Source organism: Telmatherina bonti (assembly GCF_933228915.1).
Source record: "Telmatherina bonti genome assembly, chromosome: 14".
NCBI lineage: Eukaryota > Metazoa > Chordata > Actinopteri > Atheriniformes > Telmatherinidae > Telmatherina > Telmatherina bonti.
The window spans coordinates 24,086,751-24,112,953 of NC_136612.1; the positions used below are offsets into that span (position 1 = coordinate 24,086,751).

At 39.6% G+C, this 26,203-nt stretch overlaps 2 protein-coding genes across 4 annotated transcripts in view; one reads left to right on the forward strand and one right to left on the reverse strand.

The window, feature by feature from the left end:
- The window catches only part of aatka (apoptosis-associated tyrosine kinase a), a 32,289-nt gene extending 26,286 nt beyond the window's left edge, over positions 1-6,003 (forward strand). For all 3 annotated transcript variants that reach the window (XM_079252774.1, XM_079252775.1, XM_079252776.1), the window contains 4 exons: positions 359-3,707; positions 3,793-3,940; positions 4,054-4,257; positions 4,452-6,003. In XM_079252774.1, the coding sequence (XP_079108900.1) occupies positions 359-3,707; positions 3,793-3,940; positions 4,054-4,257; positions 4,452-4,480 (3,730 nt within the window). In that variant the 3' untranslated portion in view covers positions 4,481-6,003. The remainder of the gene's footprint in view (positions 1-358; positions 3,708-3,792; positions 3,941-4,053; positions 4,258-4,451) is intronic.
- Positions 6,004-7,549: 1,546 nt separating this feature from the next.
- The window catches only part of baiap2a (BAR/IMD domain containing adaptor protein 2a), a gene marked incomplete at both ends in the record, with an annotated part of 53,085 nt that continues 34,431 nt past the window's right edge, over positions 7,550-26,203 (reverse strand). Inside the window, 9 exons of the mRNA XM_079252210.1 lie at positions 7,550-7,619; positions 13,248-13,285; positions 13,512-13,665; positions 13,750-13,818; positions 13,918-14,119; positions 14,248-14,470; positions 14,660-14,902; positions 16,005-16,157; positions 24,284-24,421. Coding sequence (XP_079108336.1) covers positions 7,550-7,619; positions 13,248-13,285; positions 13,512-13,665; positions 13,750-13,818; positions 13,918-14,119; positions 14,248-14,470; positions 14,660-14,902; positions 16,005-16,157; positions 24,284-24,421 — 1,290 coding nt within the window. The remainder of the gene's footprint in view (positions 7,620-13,247; positions 13,286-13,511; positions 13,666-13,749; positions 13,819-13,917; positions 14,120-14,247; positions 14,471-14,659; positions 14,903-16,004; positions 16,158-24,283; positions 24,422-26,203) is intronic.

Below are 26,203 nucleotides of genomic sequence, written 5' to 3' on the forward strand. Positions count from 1 at the left end.
AATCACCTCATTCATTTTTGCAGTGGTAGCCAAATATTGTTTATACCTAATAATGCTTCACTGTTGCTCCTTACTGAAGTAAACATGCTCAGTAGCGAGAGGGATATGCTGCATGAGACAAATAGTGTTGTGTGTCATCATCTACACTACCCCTCCTTCATACACACTATTGTCTTTTATGTGCCAGATGTTACTGCAAAGTGCTGACTTCTAAAGTTCGTTTTAAATTGTTTTGTCATGTAGAATTAACAGAAAACATTCTGTGGCTTATTCATGGAAATGTTAATTGAGCGTAATTCATTTGCAGCTTGCATGTATTTTCCTGTCTTTCTCCTTAATTTATTTATTTTTTGTTCAGGTATGAGGTAATGCAGTTCTGCTGGCTGCAGCCAGATCTCAGACCCAGCAGTGAGGAAGTACACCTTTTAGTCACCTACTTGTGTGCTAAAGGCTCCAGTGAAGCTGAGGAAGACTTTGAGCAACGCTGGAATGCGTTAAGACCCAACTTACTTGGCAGCACCTCTCATACCGCTGCACCCAGAGACCTGGTCCTGACCCCTACACCTTCTTCTGCTGATGTTCCCAGTGCAGAAAAAACTCAGACAGTGGAGCTGGCCTCCTCTGCGTCGTCCTCTTTCCCCCTCCTGGAGCACTTCTCAGACAGCCTTCACTCTGACACAGGAGACGACCTACTGACTGTCACAGAGACAAGCCACGGCCTCAACTTTGAGTACAAGTGGGAACAGGCCAGAGCTGAACAACCTTACTGTTCCTCCTCCACCAGTGGGCCACTGGGTCAGGGGAACCCCCACTACCAGGACATCTACTATTCAAGCAAAGGAAGTTCCTCAGGGGGGTGTAGGACTGGCAGCCTGACCTCTAGTGTGTCCCCATCTTATTATGAACCTGAACACACAGGTGTTGTGCCAGTTTTAAGTGCCCACAGCCCCTCAGTCAGCAGTGAGTATTACATTCGCATAGAGGAGCCAGTACAGTGTAGCATTAGGCTGGATGAGAGTGTTGGAGACTACAGCCCCGGATTGGAAGCCAGCAACTGCAGATTGTCTGCTGAAAGTCAAACTGGTGCATCCATGGCACAGCCAAGTGTTTACTGGGCCACTGATTACAACGCTGAATCAAATGCCTATGACTCTGATTCAAGTCCCACTATCCAGCTAACCATGCAGCCACTGCTGAGACATCCATCCAGCACCAGTCTTGTAAACTCTCATGACTGCATCCCTTCCAATCCCAGTGATGCAATCTATAGTAAGAGCTCAGCTGCATGCAAGACACATCAGCGTTCCCGTTTGTCTGAACTTGAAACCTCTCCTGAGTCCCAATCAAACCTTCTGCATCCAGAAAGCCGGTTAGAAAACCCACGCAGTTTATCACAAGTTGTCAGCAGCCCAAGCTTAGGGTTCTGTGATCCTTACCTTGAAGCAAACACTGGTCACACAGTTAACGAAAGCTGCCATAACATGGTAGCCTCCCTCAGAAAGACACTACCCACTGTTAACCACATTGACATGGACGTAGAGGCAGATGATGGCGTCTTGTTGGGCCGGCAGAGAAATGAAATTGAGGATCACTTATTCTTTGAGGGAGAAGCCACTAACTGGATCTCAAACCATTCAGCAAACAATAACAGCTTAAGCTTTGACAGTAGGCAGACAAGCAGTGGCAATGACAGCTATCTGGATCTTCAGTCAAACACAGCATTATGGTCTTTATCCAAGGCCACCACAAAAACCTTCCACAGCTCTAAGCCTTGTGAAATGATGGAAGCCAGAGGAGAAGACTCTGGTCATGGTGCTGCTTGTAAACCCACTGAATTAGGTTCATATATTCACGTACGCCACAAAGAAAGAGAGGCAGCTCCAACTCAAATGGAAGGGCATGTAAATGTAGATCATTTGCAAAGCATCGATTTTCTCACCAGCTCAAGTATGCATCCCACAGTTAGAGAAAGGGAAAAAAGCGAAGGGAAATGGGAAGTGCATTCATTGCAAAATAGAGAGAGGATGAACCCTGAGGGATCCAATATCAAGTCCCCATCCTCTTTAAATGAGTCTGATCAAACAGGAGCCTTGTGTGGAAAGGATAGAAGTTACATGTGGGAGGGACGTTTAGCTGGAATATCTCTTGGACTTAGAGACCAAAGGCCAAATTACGCAGAGACATCAGAAAGCAGCATAGGGTTAAATCACACAGTTGGGGTTAGAGACCTCAGCAGTTGCCTGGTTGACCTTGGAGACTACAGTGAGGATGAGGACGATATTGCAGATATATCATCAGGAATCTTCACTGATTTCAACCTTGACTTTGTTGAGATAGATGAGGAAGACCTCAGCCCGAAGAAGAATCCAGAGGGGACTCCTGAACCTGTGGATACAATCAATCTGTTGTCATCAACAGAAGGCTCCTGTGACCAAGCATTCAGCCCTGACCCCTTCAACATGCCTATTCTTCCCAAATCTCTGGACAGTGGCTATGACACAGAGAACAATGAATCTCCTGAGTTTCTTTTCAAAGAGCTTGGAGATCCTCTAGGTGGTGATAGAAGTCCTACACTGGGTGGAGACCCTGACATTGTTGTGCAGGTAGGTTTAGGGCAAGGGGTCTGCACTTCCGCAAGTACCTCAGAGCTCCATATAAAAGGCCTGGCTGACAAGAACCCATACAGGGACTCAGCTTATTTCTCTGACTATGATGCTGAAAATGAAAGGAGCCCGCAAGAGGAAAGCAGTCATTTCTTTGCCGGTCCATCTTCCCATTCCTGCACTGCTGAGAATCTGAACTCTGTGGGAGATTCTGTTGAAAAGCAATTCAACACTGGGAAAAATGCAACTAATCTGCGAAACATCAAGAACTGTGCTTCTGGGAATCTCTCAGATGTTGACTGTAGTGCCCGTGACTCTTTTCCCAACCCTGGGTTGTCCATGCTGTCACCATTTCCCCCACAGATGGGTGGCTGCCTGACCAAAGAGTCGGCCCCTGCAGAAGAAGATCTCGGGTTGGAGACAGAACATTCAGGGGATGAGCCCGCTTCAGAGATCAGCTCATCCATTGGGTCAGAACCCCCTTCTACTGTCCAAGAGGCTTCGGCAAACCATGAAGAGGGGAGCAGGAGGGCAGAAGACTGCACCCCCATCCAGTCATTGTTGTCTGGTTGCACTTTAACTGATTACAGAGATGATACCCACAAAGAAAATGAAAATGGTGATGGATCCACAGAAGAGGAGGAGCTGCCTGAATACAGTCATGCCAATGAGGAAACAGAGGACAGAAGGGAGGGCATGAGAATAAATGAGGCAGATTTTGAGGACATAGATGCAGAGGAATGCGACAGCTTATGTGAAGAATCTAATGGTCCTCATGACCTTTCCACTTCCTCCTCATTGCTGGAGCTTTGCGGAGAAGACGTAAGAGCTCCGCTGGAGGAGGCGGAGGATGAAGATGACTCAGATGACAGCGAATCTGATGAAGAGCTGAGAACATACAACATTCAAGATGAAGACAGTGAGGAGAGTGAGGAGGATTTCACCACAGTGCCAGTGGTGGTAAGCGACTGCAGCAGGGCAAGACACCTCCGCAGCCTCCTGAAGATGCCCACCCTGCTCACCCAGTCCTTCTGCGATGAGCTGGAAAGAAAGAAGAAAGCTGTGTCCTTTTTTGATGATGTTACAGTATTCCTTTTTGACCAGGTATGGAGTGAGCAAAGTTACACGCTCCATTCAATTTGTAGTCTTCTGACAATTTGATTATTTAATCGGTTTTCATGTCTTCCAGGAAAGCCCTACGGGAGAGCTTGCAGACTATTCCTTCCCCGGAGGAGGAGAGACGAGTGTTCAGGAATCCTCAGATTCAGAAGTGGAACCTCAGTCTTGTGAAACTCATTTTGTTTCTAAGGAAACATATGGAAACAACTCAGATGATGGTGAAGACACAGAATTCGAATGACTTTAACACTATTTTCCTTTTTTTTTTTTTTTTTACCCTATATTTACCCCCCCAGTTACCATTTGTCTGTGATAATTTATGTGGATTCAGGTGGGAGTCATGAATGGGAAGATGACCACTCCTATGAGGCCCAAATATCCTCACCACACAACAGCCCTGAGCCTCTGCCCTCACCCACACCCATCCCAAACAGTCCTGAGGTTCCCAAAGCTGCCCCCATGGCACTTAATCGCTTTATGGTCTCACGATTCTCTATCACACATGTGTCTGACCCCCCCATGGGCTCAACAGCAGGTCTGTAAGATTTTTTTCAAATTCTCCAAACCTCATTATAGTGTGAAATATTACTCAGCAAGTGTGGAAATTAACTTTTAGTAAATAAAAATTGTATCCAAGTGCAACAAGATAACTGAATATTGGTAAAATTGGAAGGTAAATGTGATATTATGTTATTATTCAACTAATTTCATCCAATTTATGTCTAACAGGAAACAGTGAAGATAACCCACAGGACTAAAAGCCTTGCAACTGGGAGCAGAGAAGATGGAGTCCTGGTCCTCGTCTACACAGAAAAGCAGCATTATTATATTTAGATGATTTACAGAGTTTTATTTTTTATCAACATTGGGGCATCTGACCTCAGTGGCCCTTTATGAGACAGTGCCTCATATTGTAGTGAAGTACCCTGAATAATTTGCACACACTTCTTTTTATTTCACAAAGAAAGAGCAATAGCTGGAGGAATGGCAACCTGATTGTAAGAGAAGGACACAAAGTCAGTTCCTATCGTTTGCAGTCATTAAAATCTTATATCTGTAGTTTTAACCAGCAGAACACATACATCAGTACAAGATTCTTTTACTGACCTTAAAGTTCTTTTAATATGTATATTTTAAGATGATCAGAATAATATAAGAAGAGAAAATGTGAAATGACAGGCTGTAAAGCTGCTCGTCTCATTAGCTGCCTTTGCACATTTGCTTCCCATTGATTTGACATTTTCTTGCAACTGAAGACTGTTACAGCTCCCATTGTCAGAACTTGGAAACAACGCTTGATTGCTGCTTAGTGTGATGAATATTTTAACAAAAACAAACACATGAACATAAAAAGACTATTGAATCAGTCATGGCTGGTGATTATGCTGTTCAAAGCTGGAGGGGCTTGAATTTCTTTTACCCCATCGTATTTAAAAAAAAAAAAAAAAAAAAATACTGATTGTGGGTTTCTATGCGAGTGGAAACAAAATACTGGAAATCAGAGTGTTGCAACTTATAAATCACAACCACCCATCTTGGTTAATTATGCACTTGTGAAGCCTTTGTTGCTCTGTATTCCCTTATTCTGGGATAAAATAGGGAAACATGCAAGACCCTGCTTGTGTTCATGGTGCCAGTGACATTTGTTTCACTGTAACAAATTTGTTTTATTGAAAAGAGGTTTATTCAGAAACAAAAAAAATAAGACATCAGATAAGCTGTAAGATGTTTCCACACAATTCAGTAGCTTTACACTAAACTGGCCAGTCATAAATGAAGAATGTCAGTAATCATCTTTATGTATCTTTTCTACAAATCATCTCATAAAACTAGTATATTTGTGCTGAAAGCCCTACTATGAGGTGTATGAACATTTAAAAAAAGGGCATATCTATTGTATAACTCCTATATCTACGTGTAGCAGGTAGCTTGACTTGAATTACTACTGCTGCATTGACAGCTCCCTCCCCTTCTCTATTCTCCTGTAGCTCCAAGTGCCAATGCTTTTCCCTCACCTTGCCTCTTAAGTTGTGCAAGACAAGAAAAAACATTGCCGTATTTTTCTATAAGCATTTTAAAAGACACAATCTAGTATGACCGTCTCTCAAATTTGCCAAAGAGATGTTACAAAGCCCATTGGCTTCAGTGGCAGACACCTTGTAGAGAAGATGAGGTGGGTTGGCTTTTGCACCAGTTTTAACACCATTTATGTTTCCATTGGTCCCTCACTCATGGCTGTTGTACTATCCCAAACAAATAAATCCAAGTCTTTTTTTCTGTTTGTGTCTGATCATTTTTGTCATCTTTAAATGTCAGAGGATCGCAGCTTTCCTGAAAATAACCAGGTAAAAGAATGAAACACCAAAACACATTAAATAATGATATTTGTGCATGTTTAAATTTATTTTGAACAAGATAATTTATATGCATTTTCTGTATAGTCCGGATATAATACAAACAGGACAAAGGTGAGAAATGGAGAGGATGAGTCATATAAAAAGTAAAAAAAAAAAAAAATTAAATTTTATGTCCAGATGTGTTGGAATAATGGCAACATCACATTACTGTGTTAATTTATTCTTGGTGGGGGAAAAAAAAAAAACGACTTCAGGATCACTTTTCATTCACACAGACATCCATCAGTGCTTTATTTTAAGTTTCAAAAGCATCCTCACACTACATCCTGTATGTAGATGTCTCAGCTTGTTTCCCAGATGAATGTGCTGCATAATACTGAGAACAAATGATCAAAAGCTATAATAATACTGTACCTTATCAGATGAACTACCACGCCCTCAAAGCTAAACGAATAAAATTAAAAAAAAGTCTCATCATGTAGCGTTTCCTCTAAATTCTTTGTCACCTCTATATAAACTCCGACAGCTTAAATATTGCTGAAACTCAAACAGAATAAAAAGACAATTCCAAATATTTTTGTTTATTTCGGTAGAATAGCAACTGCACAGTATTGAAACTTGCTCAAGACAAAAAAAAAAAAAAAAAAAAAAAAAGTGAAATAATCCTATTAACACTTTCAGGATTATAAAAAAAAAAAAAAAAGTACAAGTGTGCTGGGTATCCCCATTAAAGCAGTTTATAGAACAACAGGGTTAACATCATGTTTAAAAAAAACAAAAACATGTAGAAGGCACAGTTCCCACATTGAAAATCTGGGTGTACTGTATCACAACTAGTGAATATAAGCTTCTACATGACCTAACAAAAGCAGAACTATAGTTTACTGACAAACTGTCCAGTTCAGGTTTCCTGTAACCTTTCATTCACATCCCAGTGATGCACTGATTTCAACCAATCGTCTAGCATTTACCCTCGGCTCTCACGTACACAAATAATGCAGAGTGCATCTTCACTCCTAATGAAATTTACAGTGTATAGCATTGAAGAAAACAAACTAGTCCCGTAATAGAAGTGTAGATAAATAATTGTCTGATAGCATCACCAGTCAAACGTCCTAGCTGTGCCTTATGCGTTACTGCTGTGACCTAAACAACTAAGAAATCTATAGTTTCACTTGCTCTTGAATGTCCAGGCTGATACATTCAATAGTGGTGAAAGCGGCTTTAAAACATTAATAAGGAAATTATACGTGTTAATTTCCTGAGGAAAGAAATTAAATTCTTAATAGTGTAAAATGTTCATTGAGGTGACTTATTTACCCAAAGTCACATATGGGCCCACCTGCAATAACAATACAACATGCCAGCGAAGGCTGTTCCACTAAAAAAAGGAACGAACAAACAAACAAACAAAAAAAAAAAAGTGCCCATGAGTGGGGGAAAAAAAAAAAAAAAGTGAACAGCAGGGTGCTAGTAGTAGATTGGTGCAGACCGGTCATCAGAGAAGGTGGGCCGGAGGAAGACCTCCAAGGGATGGTCACTGCAGGGAGAGGAGGGGGTGAGACAAGGGACACTTATAGTTAGCATGAAAACAGAAGATTTAAAGACACACACACAGTACATATTTAATTTCACCTAAAGAAAACCTCTTAATCTCTTACAGTAACTCAAGGAGATAATTGGACTTTTGTGAGATTTAGCAAGCATGGGATGAAAAAACCTTGTAGAAAAAGATGGAAAAACAGTTTGGATAGTCTGTATGTATGCAGGGTTAGTGTCATCTCTATGTTATATGATTTTATATATTCAAAAAAAAAAAATAGACAAGATCCGAAGCACAACCCAAGGCCTGGATTGACAAACACTGCTACATCCATAGAGGCCAAATGGCAGAAACCACCAGTGATTTCCAGCATCTAACCACAGCCAAACAGCCAGTGACAACAGAAAGAACCAGGCATTAGTTGAGAGAAGATAAATAGGTGAGTGATTGGCTGAGAGGCGATGGAGACTGGTGACTTACGGAGGTCCTGTTCCCTCAGAACCGGGACAATTCTGGACCCAAACTGGAAGGTAAAAAGAACCTTTGGGTTTGAATGGCTCATCGCTCAGATCATGCATGGGTCACAATTTGTAAGGACACTTGTTAGTCTGATGTAAGACGAACATACCATAGGTTGATAAGAATTCACTACAATGAAGGATGCAAAACGGGGAGTACACACTTCATGCTCAACATGCCATATGAAAAACTATGCTCCTTTTCAAACTACGCGCCATATGGACGACAAATTTGAATAAATCAATAAACTCCACAAGGAAGTGTGTTTGTCAGAACGTTTCCTCACTCAAATATCAGTCAAACACAAACAAAAATAATACAAAACCAAAGACTAGTAAAAGGCAGGCAACAATAGTTCAGATACTCACAACATGCATACTGCAAAAAACACCACTTCACACACCTTTGTTTTAAACACAATGAAAGCACACAGATGCAAAGAGTGTTGGTTGAAAGGCAGGGCTGAAACAGCATGCACAAGACACGTGACTTCAAATGCTTCACAAAAGGGTTTGCGTTCGCTAAAGTAAATTGAATTAATACTAATACAACAACAACAAAAATCAAAGTCAGAGCTGTAAATTTAAAGTAACTAAAAATGCCACATTGCTGGCAAAACAGATTTTGTGTCAGACCAGACTGTTTATTAATATATAGAGATATGTTTTATTGAGAATACCTTTGTAAAAAGTCACCATACATTCAAGGTCAATTTTCAGTGTCACATTTTCTGGTTTCGCTCAACAGCATGCATAATATGAACACTTCAACTAATCAGTAGGCATTTATTTTCTGGAAATATTTTACAAGGACAGTATTCATAGTTTTTTTTTTTTTTTTTTAAAGAAAAGACCAAAAACTACACAGCCAGTCAGGGAGTACAATCATAAATAACACTGAAAGCTGCAAAAACTGTGGTTATAAAATAACCTGTAACAAATTCACAGCTGTCATTGTGGACCCAACTAAATATGATAGATGCTGTCACCATTGATGAGTTGCTGCCTGATGTGAGATGTGAACTCTGTGGGGTAATAATAATGTATATAAAAAAGAACAGAACATAATTACATAATGTTATGACCTCTCTAACACTGGTAAAAACTGTTGGTTAAAATGTTATTTCTCCCATCATTTGATTGTGGGATCATTATTTATAGAAGTGCTGCAAATAGTCTCCTCAATAAGCCATCTACCATTATCTGCTTCCTTACCAGCGATCCCTTCAGCACACATCATGGATTTGCATTATCCTGTCAACTTCTCATTACTTCACTGCCAGAGGCTGATCCATTGGTATCAGTTTATTTATAAGACCTAAATATTAGCAAAACCCCGGCTTATTTCCACCCTTTACTCATTATACATAGCAGTGACTGTAAGTCACACTGCGCTAACTACACTAACTTACTTTTCCCAAAAGCCTGCACAACCTTTGGCTGTTTCAAATTCCAAGTTGCAGCTTTTACTGACTGGAACCATTTACAAGAGAACCTGAAACTTGGCTCATTTGTTCTATTTACCTCTTTTATAAATTTATTGCTAAAAATTCTCTGCTGCTGTTAGGTGTTCCTCAATGTTTGTAACATTTTTATTGCTTTTTTTCTAATATTATGAAAATGTATATGTTGTATTAATACTCTGCAATTTGACTTACTGCATTTAGTAATACCCAATATGTTTAATTGTTGCCCCTTAACCAAGTTTTTTGTTTGTTTGTTTGTTTCTTCTTTTGCCCACATTTTCATTGTGAATTAAAATTTGTTGATTTAAAATAGGTAAATAAATGTTAATTAATAATTAACTTACAACCAAAGAAGATAAGAACCTTTCTTGTCTGGTTCTAAAACGAGGTCAGTCCCTGTTAAAAAGCAGTTTTTACTCCCCACTGTTGCCCGGTAAATTGTACTGTGTTCAATGTTCAGCACAGACGATTAAATCAGTGCCTATTTTGGTGGTGGCTTCCTCTATGTGGCAACTTTTCGGTTTTTTTGTGTTTTTTTTTTTTTTTTTTAATAATCTGCATTATATAAATTTATTGTTTTACAAAGAAACTGATATAATTTTGTCAGGCGGTGCTGTATCTCTAAAAGTGCCTTGAGATTCTCCTCTCATTAAAAATGGGACTAACGGCATTTATCTGATCTGCAGAAGTAGAATACTTACTAGATGTGTAGATCGACTATGTGTTTTTCAAAGGAAAAAAAAAACAAAACTACCATCGACTCATCAAAGTTTGGATTTTTACCTTATCAAGTAACCAGGTGGTCCAGGAACTCACCGAGGCTGAAACAGTAAATATTATTGGGTCTGTGCCCACATGAAGGAATGATGCTTTGCCCAAAATAATCACAAGCATGATATCTAATTTCTATTGTTATAGCCAAAGCAGTGTTAGGAAAATCAGTTCAAATTTAAGCGAGAGAAGTTTGATATTAAAAATCAGATGCCTTTCTTGTAGATATGCAGTGAAAAAGTGACAGGCTTATTTCCCTTTGGTACATGGATAAGTCTTATCTGCACGTCTTACATTGGGCAGCAAGTCACAGCAGTTAGTGACATTCTCCTCCAAATGAGGAAACATGAAAAAAAAACAAAAACCCTGCAGAGTAGGGGAACGCGGCATTTTATTTCATACAAAAAAAATCTGGCAGTGTGTTCAGCCAGGAAAGAATGAGCAAAAAAAGGACCAAAAGGTGACTGTCTGGTGGAAAGTTTAAATGAGCACAAACTTTTTCTTTTAGTAATAATGGAGAAGCAAATTTGTGGACTGACAGAAATCATTTCAATAGATATATATATTGTATAACCTAGAAGCTCGGAAATTTTGCTTCATTGCACATAAAATGTGTTTAATAGAAAAAAAGCAAAGTAAGGCAAATATAACAGACCCTCTGGACAAAAAAAGTCTAGCACTGACACAAGGAAGCACAGCAGGACCTACAGGATCTCTCAGAACAGAAACATAGTAAGCTGCTGCACAGCCTTACTTTGAACAAAGCTTTTTGAGCAGGTGTGTTGGGTGGGAACTCAATAGTATTGGGCCCACATGTGCTTGAAAAGGCCATTCAGTCAGTGGCTTAAGTACAACGACATTGTAGTCTTTTGGCACTTGTACAGTACATGAACATGTCTTTTAGTTTTGACAAAATGACACAACCATGTACATGCATGAAAGACAAGCAGTAGCAAAGGCAGTCTCTTGAGAGATCAGTCCGTGATGGTGGACTATGATCAAAGAGTGTTTTCAGAGTCCATATCGCTGCATGCCGAGCAGGTAGGCCCCGCTCTGGCTCTCTCGCTCAATGCAATCCTCCACCCACCAACCGCTACTGTCCACACCGACGCCACCAGCAGCAGCACCCAGGGACGGACAGGAGGAGGAAAGGAGGGACCCGGGGAGGAAGAGAGGACAGAAAGGAGGGATGAAACTGGCCTCTTCCATTCGAAGAAGGGGTGTGTGTGGAGGCAGAAGGAGGAGAGGTGGAGATAAGCGGACAGGAAGGAGGCTAAGAGGAGGGAAAGATGGGGAGGAAGAGGCCCCTGTGCTATCCGGAGCTGTCTGTTTCTGTCTTTATGTCTGTTCTCACACAGTCGAAATCAATTTGCCATCAGGACTGTCGCTGTGGAACAAAGAGAGAAGGAAGCTTGCCAGGTCGGACACACTCAGAGAGAAATGGAGAAAGACAAAGACAGGCACAAGGAGGCAGAGTGAAGTTTAGGAGAAGTGCAGGTGGGGACAGGAAATCGACTTTGCCCCACCTGCATGCTCCAAACGCACCTGCCAAAATCAGGAAGATTGGACTTCCAGTTCCCTCATCAACACTTGCATACAGACATGTTTGCTGCTTTGTAATTGTGACACGAATTAAGAACATTTTCAGTCCAAGTTTTGCTTCAACCAGATAAAACATCAGACAAAATCAAGACGTCACTGTTGATGAGGAATCATTAAGTCATCTCCTTAGCTAGAAGGATGTAGATATCGTCTGTTGGGGTGAATACACCCTGCAGGACAGCATTGTCTCAAATTACTCATACGGAGAAATAAAACACATTTAGAGCAGACAGGATATGCGTAACAGCTTGACTGGAGCTGAAAGACTCAGGCTAACAAGCAGTAATGACAGATATGAGATCAGCATGATGCCTACTGTCACAACATGTACTCAGCTACACACCGATACAAATGCATCACTTTAGGACATTTTTCTTTCTTTTTCACACACGCACACACACAAACACACACACACACACACATACCATATTACACACACTTATATACATATATGGACGGATGTAATTCCTGATTGGACAGAAACAGGTACAGCACTTTTCCTAACCTGAACCTCACAGAACCCTGAGTGTCAGTAAGGACTTCATACGATTACAGCGTAAAAACGGCTATTTTAATAAAATGATATAAGAGCAAAGAAGAAAATGTGAAGCAAACAGTATAAATACTTAGAGTAAACAAACAAAAGGTATAAACAAGAAATTCAGTATTGCTTGTTTTTCAGTTGATCAATTTGAAATTAAATAAAACCTAAGAAAAACTACACCGTTATTAAAAAAAAAACTAAAACAAAACTAAAACAAAATAAAATAAAATAAAGACTAAATGAATAAAATAAAATAAAATGCTATTACAAAGAAAAATAAATAATCAGGAGGGATAATGGGAGGAAAATAGATTCTCAATTATTAACATATTTTTAGACACAAGTTTAGACTTTTCAGATGTTTTTTTTATAATCCAATAGATTTTGTCTATTCCTTGCCTTAACAGACTGCAGCTACATTGCACAGCAATGTGCACTGTACTATGAGACAAATACATTTTTCAGCAAAATTTAAATATTAAACACTTTCTTAGATAAAAAAAAATTGTTCTTTTATGCACTGCAGTCAGCATAAAGAAGAAAAAAACCAAAAATAAAAAATAGCATTATATCTAGCTAACTGTGCATGTTGAGCAGTGACCTTGCTATTTATTATAAATCCTGTGACGTGTTAATGTAAACTGACAGCATCTGGTGCTTCCTTCTTTGGCAGTCATACAGCTTTCTGTCAAAACTTGGTGGGCAAAGCAGATAAATCACTTACCTTGTGGCAAAGCGACTGTCATAATCCTCAATAGCAGGCTGGAAAAAAAACAAAAGAAAATATTTATTCAAGAGAAAAATCTGGCATCAATGTGCATGTTGTACCTAAATATAACCACTAGGTGGCAGCAGGATTTCAACATGAGTGTAATTGTCAGTTACTTCGGGATTGCTCAAATCAAATTATACACAACACAGCTCTAAAGTCAGATATGAACTATGAATTGACTAAACCATCCCATCCCTGGGTACTACATGTCACTACCTGTGGGCCAAAGCCTGCCATGCTGTAGGGGCGGGGGCGGGTTTGTGCAAGGCTCTGTGCCAGCAGTCGCGCAGTTAGGCCATAGTCAGGTGTGGGCAGGGATGCATCACTCTCCAACAAGTTCCCTGTGCTGCTGCTTTTCCCATGGTGCAGGCTGGAAATGTTAAGAAACAGAAACCTCAGATTTCACTTGTTTGGGCTAATTCAGCTGACAGAGGTTTTGAAAAGTGCTACCTACTTGACTCTAAGCTTCTCATTGTCACTTTCAGGCAGCACACGAGTGTAGGAAAAGGGGAACCAGCCACGCCTGGAAAATGAGCACATTTTTAAATGTGTGAGCTTCAATTATTGACGTGATTATTTCACAGTGTAACCTTAAACATGTGCAAATAAACATTTAACTCACATTTTGTTTTTCTCATTCTCTCCGTAGTGCCAACCATCACGAGCTTCAGGCACTAGCAGGGTGATGACGTCTCCCTCGGAGAAGCTGAGCAGGGTGCTGTTGTCTCCAGCAGCATGGGAGAAAATGGCTTGGACACGGGAGCGCCCATTCTTTTCCAGTCCTGCTGCCATAGAACTGGACCTGGGCAGAGTCCGCGTCTCCCCTGTTGGGAAGGCGATTCTTAAAAATTTGTTCTCCATAAAACAATAGAAAAAGCTTTGGTGCTGAAACATTGCATTTTTTGCAAGTGTTAATGAAAAATCAAGTCCAAAAAATGAGTGGATCTCTTACCCACTGGGTTTTTATTCTTGGCAGGGGCAGGTCTGCGAACAGGAAGAGTGTTGGAGTAGACCTCGCTGACCTGTCGCTGAGGTTGGGCCTGAGACTGACCCGGTGCCTGGGTCTGAGGGGACGAGGGCCTGACTTGGGGCACTGTTCCATCTGTCCAGTATTCTTCTCCATGGACTCCTGTTGTTCCATTGACCATTGACATGCCATCAGGACCCATCAGTCTCTGGAATAAACAAGCAGCAGGTTTTTAGCAAGCACAGTAATTTTGTAAAAGTAAATTATAATTTATACCTGACTATATGTCATAATCACAGCAATAAAACACTTACAGCACATCAGGAGAGCTAAAACTGAAACATTGTTCTGCTATATTTTACTGTATATGTAAGAAACAAGGCAATCTGTTCCTCACCCCAGGGTGTCCAAGGCCACTGCCCATAAATACAGCCAGCTCTGGGGGAACAGGAAGAGGCTGAGCCCCGGGGATCGGGTCCGAGATGACCAGGTTAGATTTGGAAGTGTGCAGGGGACTTGTGCCCCCAAGTGCACTAGAGCCCATCTGCTGGGCCAGAAGCATGGCCCTCTCTGGTAGCTTGTTGGGATCTGAGCAGGCCTGTTGCCACACTGGGATCTTCTGAGTGAGGAGGTCTTTGCCCTGAAAGCAGAGGAAACATATGAAAAAGGAAAAATGCAGGACAAAGAAAAGTAACCATGATACATTTCCTTTTTATGCTCAGGTTCGTCCTTCTTTGTCAAAACATTTAGTTCTCCAAGATATTCCCTCAGTGTATCTTTGACCACCACCCTTTGTGTAGCGGTGATCATGTGTTGCGTGGGTGAAGCAGACCATCATACATCAAACTACCCACTGCAGCATCTCTCAGCCTGTAGACCACTGTTTTCTCCAACAACTACGCATAAACGTGTGAGTGTAGAATGCAAAAAATTTACATCTATTTTATCCCTTTAGAGGGACTGATTTGCTCTCCACCTCCACATCATCTATAATACAGAGCAATCTTTCACACATGTGAATACACACTAAAACCACATTTGGGAGAGGAGTCTTCAATTTTCTTGAAGGTGAACACTTGTCACACACACCTTCATCCTGATTAATGACCAGACTGTTAAAGGAAAAAAGAGAGAGAGGAGCAGCGGAAGAGACAGCAAAGTCAATACACACCGTTCTCCTTCAGCCACATCTTAAGGCTGACACTTCTCACCCACCAGTAATCCCAGGTGACTGATGTATTCTATTAACCATGAATTTGATATTGTTGAGAAGTGGATAGACGAGCATTTGGAGCACACACCACAACAAGCATTAATATGGATTAAATATAGAATAAATAAACTAAATCCTTCTTTAATAATCCCATTTTACCTTTTATAACACACAGGAAGGTTTTTTGTTTCCTGTTTCAGGCTAAAATGTCAGCAGCAAAGTACGAAAACAAGCAGGTAGGAAGGTTCTTTTCCAGTTTTTGTAAACAAGATGGTTTTGGAGCAGTTTGGGATATTTCTTCTGGTTTTTTAGTTTTATTTTAATCCATTTTACCTTGAACTGAGCACTTTGATTATTTCTTTTCTACTAGTCTTTCATGAACAGTATAAGTGAAGCAGACTCTACACATAAAGGTAAGCAGATAAATTAAAAAAAGGCGATGATGGATTATACTCTCACATATGGTTGTGAGCTATTGTCTGCAGTCTTTATAATATAAATATATAATGGAAATTGACGTGGTCCTTACTTTGCCATGGTATGCGCTGTTGTTTTTCGCCACTGCACACTGGCGGTCCACCAGGAAGCAGTACCTGCGACGCTCCTCTGACAAAGCAGTCTTGTATCCCTCAGCGATGAAGGTGTCCAACTCTGTCTGCTTACTGCTGATGGTCTCCACAAACTAGGGGGGAAAGAGCAAAAGAAAGTCAGTAAGTCACTTGAAAATATCACAAATCTGAGATTGGTGAAAAGTTTTTTTCTCTTTGATTTCATATAAATGCAGCTACAAGTGAGAAAATAAGAAAGGCATTTTTGCTATTGATCGACAGTAAATTGAACAAAACTGAACAAAAGAAAAGAAAAAAAAATCCCTGTTAGTTATGAAATTTAACAGGTAAGGCTATTAATTTTAGACCTAAAGCTCTAAAATTAAATGGTCCAAGCAGCTATCAAACACCTAAATTGATGGTCACATTGTTTTACACCATCCCAACAAGGAGCTTTAGGCACATTCTTGTTCTGCCAATCACTGCACAGCTTCACTGAAGCAATTAGAGGTTAAGTGCACCTCAACAGTATGAGCTGTTCAGAGAAAGTGTCTTACTGTGTGACTTTCTTTGGGCAGTTTTCTGCAGAGAACAGTGTAAGTAAAGCAATTAATAACGAGGAGCCTGCAGCATGAAATAGGAACTTCCCACAATGACCCGCTAATCAATTTTTACATTTGATGACAGATAATAGGTGTGTTAATAAGACTGATAAATGGCAACACAGCAAGAGATCCATCGCTGTTGGCTTGTAAAAGCCTCTAAAAGCTCCATAAAACCAGGACATGTATACTGACAGCAACATACACAAGGTAATATATGTTACAGTGACCAGATTTCTTCTGAAAAGTGTGTGTGTGTGTTATATTATATGAGTTTACATGAGCATTAGCTATTTACTGTCAGGGGAGACTTACAACAAAGGTTCAATGCTTGTAGTTTATAGATAAGAGAAAGATGGCACAGCATGCACCATTACCCGATGAAGTAACAATGGGACCAAAACAGTGTGAATAATGGCAAAATGTATTGTTCAGAAAAGTGCTATGATTTCAGAGTCAGGTTTCTTTCTGATTAATGACACAGAAACCAAAACTCTGACACAAACAGAAGATTTGAAATTGCATGTCAGCTCCTTTACCTCTTTCACAAAGATGACAAAACAAAACAAGTCAGGTGAAGAGGATGAATAAAACAGCTTGGTAAAAGCAATTTAACCCATAAGAACCGAGCGTGACATATAAGAGAAATATAGTTTCTGAGACATTTGGCTTCACTTTATGGTGCAAACTTTGCTCAAAATCCTGTGGAACATAATCTGATTTTTGTCTTCAGCCCCTTAATGGACATCAGAAAGCAGAGGACTAAACTATGCATTTTATTTTACTCTCACATGGTAATAAATGGTAAATATCCCTAAAATAATTACCTCCACCAAGGATGTTGTTTTTACAGGATTTTATCTGTTTGTTTGTTTGTGTTCAAGATAACTCAAAAAACAATGGTTTTCATGAAATTTTCAGGAGTTGTTGGAAATGGGAAAATGAAGAACTGATTTAATTTTGGTGGTGATCAGGATCATCGTGTGGATCCAGGTAATGTCACCCCCCTTTTATATTTCCCAGCTTACTTGATCTTTAACTTTAAAAAAAGGATGTGAATGAAAAATATGATATGATAAGAGGTATAAGAAAAATGTGTAACAATGCTAATAGTGGGAAGGTGCATTTTAAAGTCTGTATGAGTCTATAAGTGCACGGCAGGTGCTGTGCTAGCAAAACTGGGGATTTTACATGTTTGTAGGCAAGAGTTTGATACTATAGTCAAAATTAGGTCAACCCGTCCAGTTTTATGCTTTATTACCATCTGCTGATGAATACTGACCTAAAAGAGAAAGTTATATTTACTTGCATTGAGTTGATGTTAACTGAACCATTCAGTGGGGTATTGGCATGTTTGAAGTTTTTGCCAGGGTGTCATTCATTCCTAATCCAACAGCAACACAACATAGAGCATGTTATTAAAGATGGATACAGTTGGCTTTTCCAAAGTAATCAGAGTATTTTTTTCTATTCAATGCTTATCAATAAAAATTAGCCTTAAATAGTGGCGTGTAACTTCGGTCATATAATCATATACTGTGAATTGAACTGTGAATGCTAGTTTATTTATTTTATTTTGAATTTTAGTTGCTTAAAGACAAAAGATTGCAAAAGATGTAACAAAAGTTCATGTTCTTTTGCAGTATGACCATCAGTTTCTCAAGTTCATTTGTACATTTTTTTATTATTATATGCCATTAAAGCCCAGGAACATTATAAAGCTGAGGTTTCCTTCCTGCAACACCTAAAAGCATTTCACTTAGTTACCACCAGAGCACACTAGTTCCCCACTGCCAGCATGAAAGAAGTTAGTTTAAGTGGCTAAATGAAACTGGACTCAAATGTTTGAGAGATGGTTGTTTGCGTTTGTGCTGAAAGAACTTTACCAAACAAAACAAAGTTTTGTAACCCATCAGGAAGAATAGAGGAATGACCCACCTATTTATTCTTGAAAGAGGAGCGTAATCTTACTCTGCTTCTCTGTGCATATTTATCACACATAACCTGGTTTTAAATAGGTTTAGTTGGCTGCTGTTGTTCTTTATGTACACTGTTTAGCTCTAAGCCTGAACATCCTAACAACAAGGTGAGTTTATATTTACAACAAGAGCTACCAGGACGATTTTCTTTTTCTGTCTTTATCTTTTCTCTAAAAAAATATAAAGATAGCAATTCTGATTTAGAATGAGTCATACTCTATACTGCAGAGAGAACAGAGGAGAGAAGGAAAAAGGGAGGAGAGAAACATGCTGTGCTGCAAAAATGTCTGGGAAACACAGATACACACAGCTGGGCACCTTAGATGCAAGCATTTGTGAATGGATGTTTGGTTACTTGAAGCCACGCAGTTTAACAGCTCTTTAAAATCACAACCGTAGTGCCTGTCCCCCTGTCTCTCAGGTGGAGTGACCCGTTTTGTTCTTGCAATCTCTGACTCATAGTCTGATAGCCTCTGCAACACCTCTAACAAGCATGAAAAGGAGGAGCTCAGCAAGTGTGTACTTGCCTCTTGTCAAATCAACATGGCCCCATTCTCTAACTGTTCGAAAGGTCACCAAAGTAACCCAAGACAATGAGTGCAGTGGGAAAAACTCAAGCAGACACCAGCCACTATTATATCTCAGTGACCTCAGGTCACATCATCGCTGGGACGACTTGTTTTGTAAAGGTTATGAATATAGATGAAACCTGCAACACGTTAGTGCAGCTCCTAAATTCAGCCTTTAACCGATCAGCATTACAGCCTCTCAGCATGTCTACTGATATATTCAGGACAAAATCCCAACACAGCAGTGCTCCATTAAACTGCACACCAACACATTTTGCAGTAATTACAAGCAAATGGGAGGAGAGGCTTTCACACCATTGAAGAGTGAGGAATACACCAGGGTTCACAGCAGAAAAACTGTTTAATACTATGATGTATCCCTACGGGGATACTAAAGCATTTCCCTGAAGAGTTCAGGGCTACTTAGGTCTTCTGTTTTGTTTATGTTTCTTCATCAACACCACTCTATGGATTCACTGGAAATGCACTGTAATGCACTGTATTAAGATTATTCATGGTGCTTCTGTTGCCTTTCTTCTGGATATGGACCCCAGATCAGATTTCTTTTTCTTCAGTTTTATGACTGCATACTGTAGAAACCCTAAAACTATCAAACATCATAATGCATAGATAAAAACCCCTTTCTCAAATGAACTACATAATAAAGTGATAAGCATTTAATCAGGTGGTGCCTATTAATTCAAAAGCACAATGGAAGTGTCTCCTGGCAGGAGAGGGAAGAGAACGGGAGAAAGAGAGAAGCTGCTTTCAGATTTCCCCTTTTAATGAAAAAAAGAAAGGCAAACAAGAAAACTTACAACCATCTTCAACTCCCACAGGCGTGTTGGCGTGGGAGAAAGCTCTGCCCTCATATCTGCATCTTTATTGATACTTCAGCTCTTTACACTTTAAGCAGTCTCAAGCTACAGCATTCTTCTGGGTGGACTATTGTCGTTGTGAAGTACAGGTCTCGTGGGAGTGCAGGGCTCTCTTTCTCTTTGTGTGCAGCTCTCGCTGCAGGACTCGGACACAAATGAGCTGACTTTTCTCTCACACACCCACAGCTGTGATATGATCAGTGAAAGTGAGCAGGCTGAAAATGAGAAAGGGAGATTGATTTTTTTTTTTTTTTGTTTTCCCTGCTAACCAACTCTGTACTGTGAGTCCACAGCCTGATGAGCTCTTTCCTTTGCACAGATGGGCCAAATTGACCAGTCACCAACTCAGGACGAGTGCGGGGTAATGCTGCTACGCTAATGCGTGTTCAATATGCACTGAGCATCTTATTTTCTTTCTTTTTCTTTTGCTGTGTCCTGCTAGTGATTCAGCTGAGAGATAATGATGGTGGTACATCTGTCTTTGAATCCTCCAAGACACTTCATCTCCCAGCAAGACACGATCACATGAACTTCTGATGATAAAATCCAGCATCACAGTGTGCAGCAGATGAAGCTAAAGGTTTTGGTTTGTGATCTTGGAGATAGAGCAGTGGATACATTTGTCATGCCAGTGAAGCATGAAACATAATGATTTAAATTCCGTTCATTTTTCTGAAGCCCAGCATTGTTAATATTGTTAATTGTTCATGTAGAGTCTCCATTATAAAGTATGTTTATGATTCAGACTCCTCCAATAATCTCTTATGACCAGCGAGAAGGGTACAGCTGTAGTTCAAAACTACAGAGACACTGAGGGTCTATATAGTCTTTAATATCAAACAATGTTGCACTTTAGTTTTTTAAAAATAATTTGATCATTTTAAAAACCATTCAGAATAAAAAATTCTATTTTTGACTTGAGTTTTAACCAGTTAAAGACAGATTATGAATCTGGAAAAGGTGGGCCAAATGTCCTTTTTCCTTTATGAATACATGGCATTTTAGGGCTTCAGTCTTTCAGGTGTGGGTTTATATCAACTAGCCAAGATCAGAGCAGAGATAGTTCAGGTGGACAGACAGACACATGACTACATACTAAATAAATATATATATATATATATATCTAAATAAAGCTACAAGGGTTGCAGATATCAGGTCTTTAATCCATCCAAGATTGACTTCTGCTTCTTTTCAAGTCGGAGTAAAAAAGACCAACTTGAGTTTTAAGTTTAGAAATGCTGAAATGCGACCATGATTTATTAAACACATATAGCTGCTCTCACATGGGATGCACTTTGCTGTGCAAGATACAGAGTTAAGTGCAGAGCAAGAGAGTACACAAGCTGAAATCCAAGTTTTGTGCCAGCAGAAATGATATCCAGGAAGGATCTAGTTTTTCCTGCTGCAAACTTAGCTGTGCCTGTCAAGCCGTCAGAAGAAAGCTTTGACATTAACTTTACTAATAAAAAGCTGGCGGAAAAGGTGTATAGTGGCTAACAGGCTCTGGGGTCATGATAATATTCACAGAGCAAGACAGGAATTTGGAGAGTTTAAGCTTGTCCAGGAGCAAAACCTCTACAATAGCCACTTCTGTGTCTACTTCAGGGTGTGTAGGGAATGATTTTAGTCACACCGAGACTCACAAAATCAGCTTCTTCATTCTATAGAACCGCTGGCTATTTATCTAAGGTGGCCAATTTGTGGAGCTGCAAAATTCCCTCCTCTTGCACGTCAACATGTCACAGAGAGCACAAAGACGTTAAACTTGTTTTAACTGCAGCGCCGAACGTACTGACAGCACGCCCAACTGCACTGGTAAAAAGCATGAATGGGTTTGGAAGTGGACTGCAGCATCCACTTATGTGGAAGGACATTTCCACATTAAACAATGCCATCTCCTGTTTCTAGCCAAAATGTAGAGATATAAACACCCATTTTTAATGAGATTGCAAAAGATAGAACATTAAAATCCACTGTGCTCCCAGTATTACTAAGATTTTATCTTGTATAATTAATTTCATGATATTAAACTGCTTCTGCTTTCAGATTCAGGAAAACGGCTAATTAACATACCATTTTCTGCTACACAAACTCTGCAAGAGAACAGCAATAATTCACCCTGTCAGGAATGCTAATCCCTTACAGGAACCATTTTCATTTTCATTTGACTGTTCCAGCAGCACCTTTGATGAAATAACTTGTGAAAAAATATCAAAGAGCAAATCTGAGTTGAATGATCCACATGGAGGCAAATTAAACACTCAATGATCCTAAACTGTACTGCATGCCTTGTCTATCTAAGGACAGTACACTAAGTTTTTCTTTTTAGAACCACTTGGAGTAAATGCCTTTTTGTCTCCCAAACTCTTTAAGAGAAAACACAGCAAGGTATGTTAGTGGTAATTACCTGCATGTACGTTACTGCATTTGAAAGACACCTCACATGTTCCGTCCATTTATCTATCAGTCTATACATCTATACATCCACCTGTCATTTTGTCACAGATGCTTGTAGATGGTTTTAGTTGCCTTTTTACATATTTTTCTCCTGAATGTGAACAAAAGTATCATTAAAATGCTAAAGTAGACTGCCAGGACACTAATTGAATGTTTTGTACTGATCTGATTGCAAGAGGCCATCTGTGTTTCAGGAGGTAAAATAGATAGGTATGTAGTCACTCTCCACACCTTACTGTGTGGAGACCTCACCCCTTTAACCGGTGCTTCATATTAAGCTGCCATGTTTCAAACACTTCCACACTTGATGGGTTATGATGACAGTTACATAATCTCTAGAAGGCCTTTCTGATACACTGAAACAAATGTGATGCGACAGAGCAGTCAGATCAATCCAGCACTGCCATGCCACCGCATACCGGACAGGGGAGTTGTGTGTGACAGCATGTAAACTGTGTGGACACGAGATGCTCTTTCCTCTGGAAGCTAGGCAGCAAAGACATTTTCAAGCAGGATGAACTTCATAAAGGTTTAAACTCTGAAGTGTTGATCCGTTCGACTCTGCTGACCGCATTTCACAGTTCAGACCAGCGGCAGCTCGGTAATAACCACTCCAGTCTTTACCTGCTATTTTAATATTTTACCCCTTATATTTCAGGCAGCGAAATATATCCAGAAACTGCATTTGCACTGATGACATTCTCTGCTGTGTCGTTTCTCGTAGTTTGACAGTTACACGTAACAAGTAAAAAAACAAAAAAGTTGAGTCGTATAATATGAGTTCATGCAGAGGAGTCTGTTTTTTGCATCAGTGCACCGAGACTTCATCACTTCCCCTGTGAAGTAGTTGAGTAATGAAAAACTAAATGTGACATAACTAATTAACTTATGTCCAACAGTGAAGGCTCATTACCAAACCTCAACATTCATTTTACCTAAAGGGCTTTGTCAGAGGCTGCTTTGTTATGGAAATAATCACATGAATGATCATGCAAACACTGCATTCTAACTTGTGTGGATCTAAGTTTAGTTGGCATCCAGAAATTTTGACAAATCTGTGCCTCTCATGTGCTGTGGGAGCTTCTGAAATATTTAGCTTACATCATTAGCTTCTTGCATGTGCCGTGTCAGTCAGCTCTGCTTTAGGAAAGACGAAATGTCAAAACACAAAAACTCTTTGTAAACAATAAAAGGTGCACAACGTGAAGATGTGAGGTTATGTCACTACAACTTTGAAGATAATTTGCAGTCTCTTACAAGGCACACTTTCAAAATTGACTTAGCTATTTTGTGACAAATATGCATGCAGTGCTTTTACTCATCCTGTTAGAACCTTGATCAAAGCCTTGTTCCAATAAACACTGGCAGAACTGGTTGAACACCAATTACTGTAATTTATTTTCTTTTTTCCTGTGTGTGTATGTGTATCTGTATGTTTGAAAATGTAATAAAGATAATCACTCCACTATTTGCCTTCCTACTCAGGACACCTCGCCGCCTCCACCCCCATCTCAGCTGTGTTCTCTTTCTTCACTTTTATCAGGACTCATAAATCTCTAATGTAACCGTCACCCACATCCACTGAAACTCTACGAAAACAAAGTTAAGCAGTAAAAAAATGGATTTGTGGAGCCATTTGCATCTTGGTTCTCACAAAATATCATGTTTAATTATTATCTAACAAGTCTATTTGCAGTTAGATTAAGTACTTAAAACACACCAGAATAGGAGAGAATTAATGTCATATTTTTTCTTTGTATCGGCATGAGGCTCACCTGCATCTCCTTCTCCCCGTACTTGGAGGGGTTCTTGCTGCCCTGGCTCTTCCTGCGCAGCTTCTTTAATTCACCTTGGCATTTCTCCAGACTCTCTCCTTTGCTCTTGTGTTCCATCTGGTACTTCTTCAAGGCAGCCTATGTGGGGCAACAAGCAATTCACAAACACAAAATTAGACCTCTTAAAAAGGGCAACAAATTAAAAAGCCCGCATAGAAGAGGCTGAGGAGTAAATTACAACCCCTTTTCTCTAGGACTTTTAAGCCACTTCACCGCTCGTAAGCAACTTTTAGATGTGTCTTATGACATAACGGAGTGAAATGTTATATATCATAAGAAACTCAATTACTTGTTGAAATTTACAGATGAGAAAAGGCTTTGAAACACCAGGCAAGTGAAGCAAATATTACAATCTGGTTTAAAAATGTTGCTCGTATGCCAGGAAATGTTGCTTTGACATAAACCAGAGTTTCTAATATTGCTGATGACCAAGTATATTGTTGGCCATGTTGCAGTAGCAGCAGCTGGCAGCAGATTGCACCAGGTTACAAACAATGCTCAGGAATCACCAGACAAAGAATCCACAGGATGTACCTTATCCTCAACTAAGGTCCTACCCACACAACCCAATAATTTACTTCCAACATCCCAGAACCATAATTCATAATTCCAGAGGTTTTGTGACTTTCCCCAGATGGTCCAGAGCAGTTCAATGTGGGGTCGGTGGTTCTAATGTTAGGGACAACTGATGCTGTGAGCAATGTTTGCTCTGTTTCTGTCTTGGCGTTAAAACACTCTGAAATATCTTCTTCGATCAAACAAAATAATACATTCATATGATCTTTAACAAACTCCATGTTTGCTCACAGTTGCTCTTCAAGTTTGATTTGACATCTAAGAAGCATGTGATTGCATCTCCTCATCGACTGATTATCTGACGTAATGTGGCTTCAAGTAGATTTTTCATCACATAGTGAAATAAACAGAAAATCTGCAAAAGGATAAAAAAAAAAAAAAAAAAAAAAAAGATATAGGTCTAAATGACTAGTCAACCCTTTTTGTTTAATTAGTTGAAGCATTTATTTATTGAGTAAAAAAAGAACAACAACTTTGTGTCAGGCTTTATCAGTTCTGTTGCTATAGAAACACTGTACGGTGTGAGGAAGCTCATGTCTCTCTGCAAGGAAAAATTGTAAGAGGAGAGAGCTTATGAACAGGGTTCAGCACACATATTTGCATATTGCAAGACAACGAGAATATAGGCAGGTATTCTCAAGGTACTGTGAAAGGGAGCAGAAAAGAAGCTGCTGATGTTACTGAAAAACACTCATGACATATTTAGATTTTATCACAGATGGACAGTGATAAACTTAAGTCTTAGATGCATTAAAACTTCTAAATAATACAGAATTACTGCAAGAGTCTACTTGGAAAAAGAAAACTTGCATTGTTATTTTATTATTTGTAACATTTTCTTTAATAAAGGTTTTTCAGTTTTCTTTAATATATGTTTTCTCATTTATAAAGTTTTTTTCATTTCATTTCCCATTTTCTAACATTTTAGTTTTTAAATCAGGAGTGTCTCTATAATATATTTATTTGTGCAGTATCTTTTCACACAAAATGAACAAAATAATACCTCTGCACATTCATTTAGCTTATAACTGAAAGATAACTGATGACTCATCTTTTCATTTCTCCAAATGAAATAAAGCGGTAAAACAAATACAGGCTGCTCTGCTGATGACGTCTATTACTGAACTTGCAGAAACTGCAGCTTCTTGGTGGAAAGTCCTCATACATACAGTATATAATGCTTAGAAGAAATTAAATTATCTATTATGAATTCAATTTTTCCTTACTAATGGACTGTTTTTGGCCTCTGTACCCACCACTTTCAGTCACTGGCAGCTTCAGCTG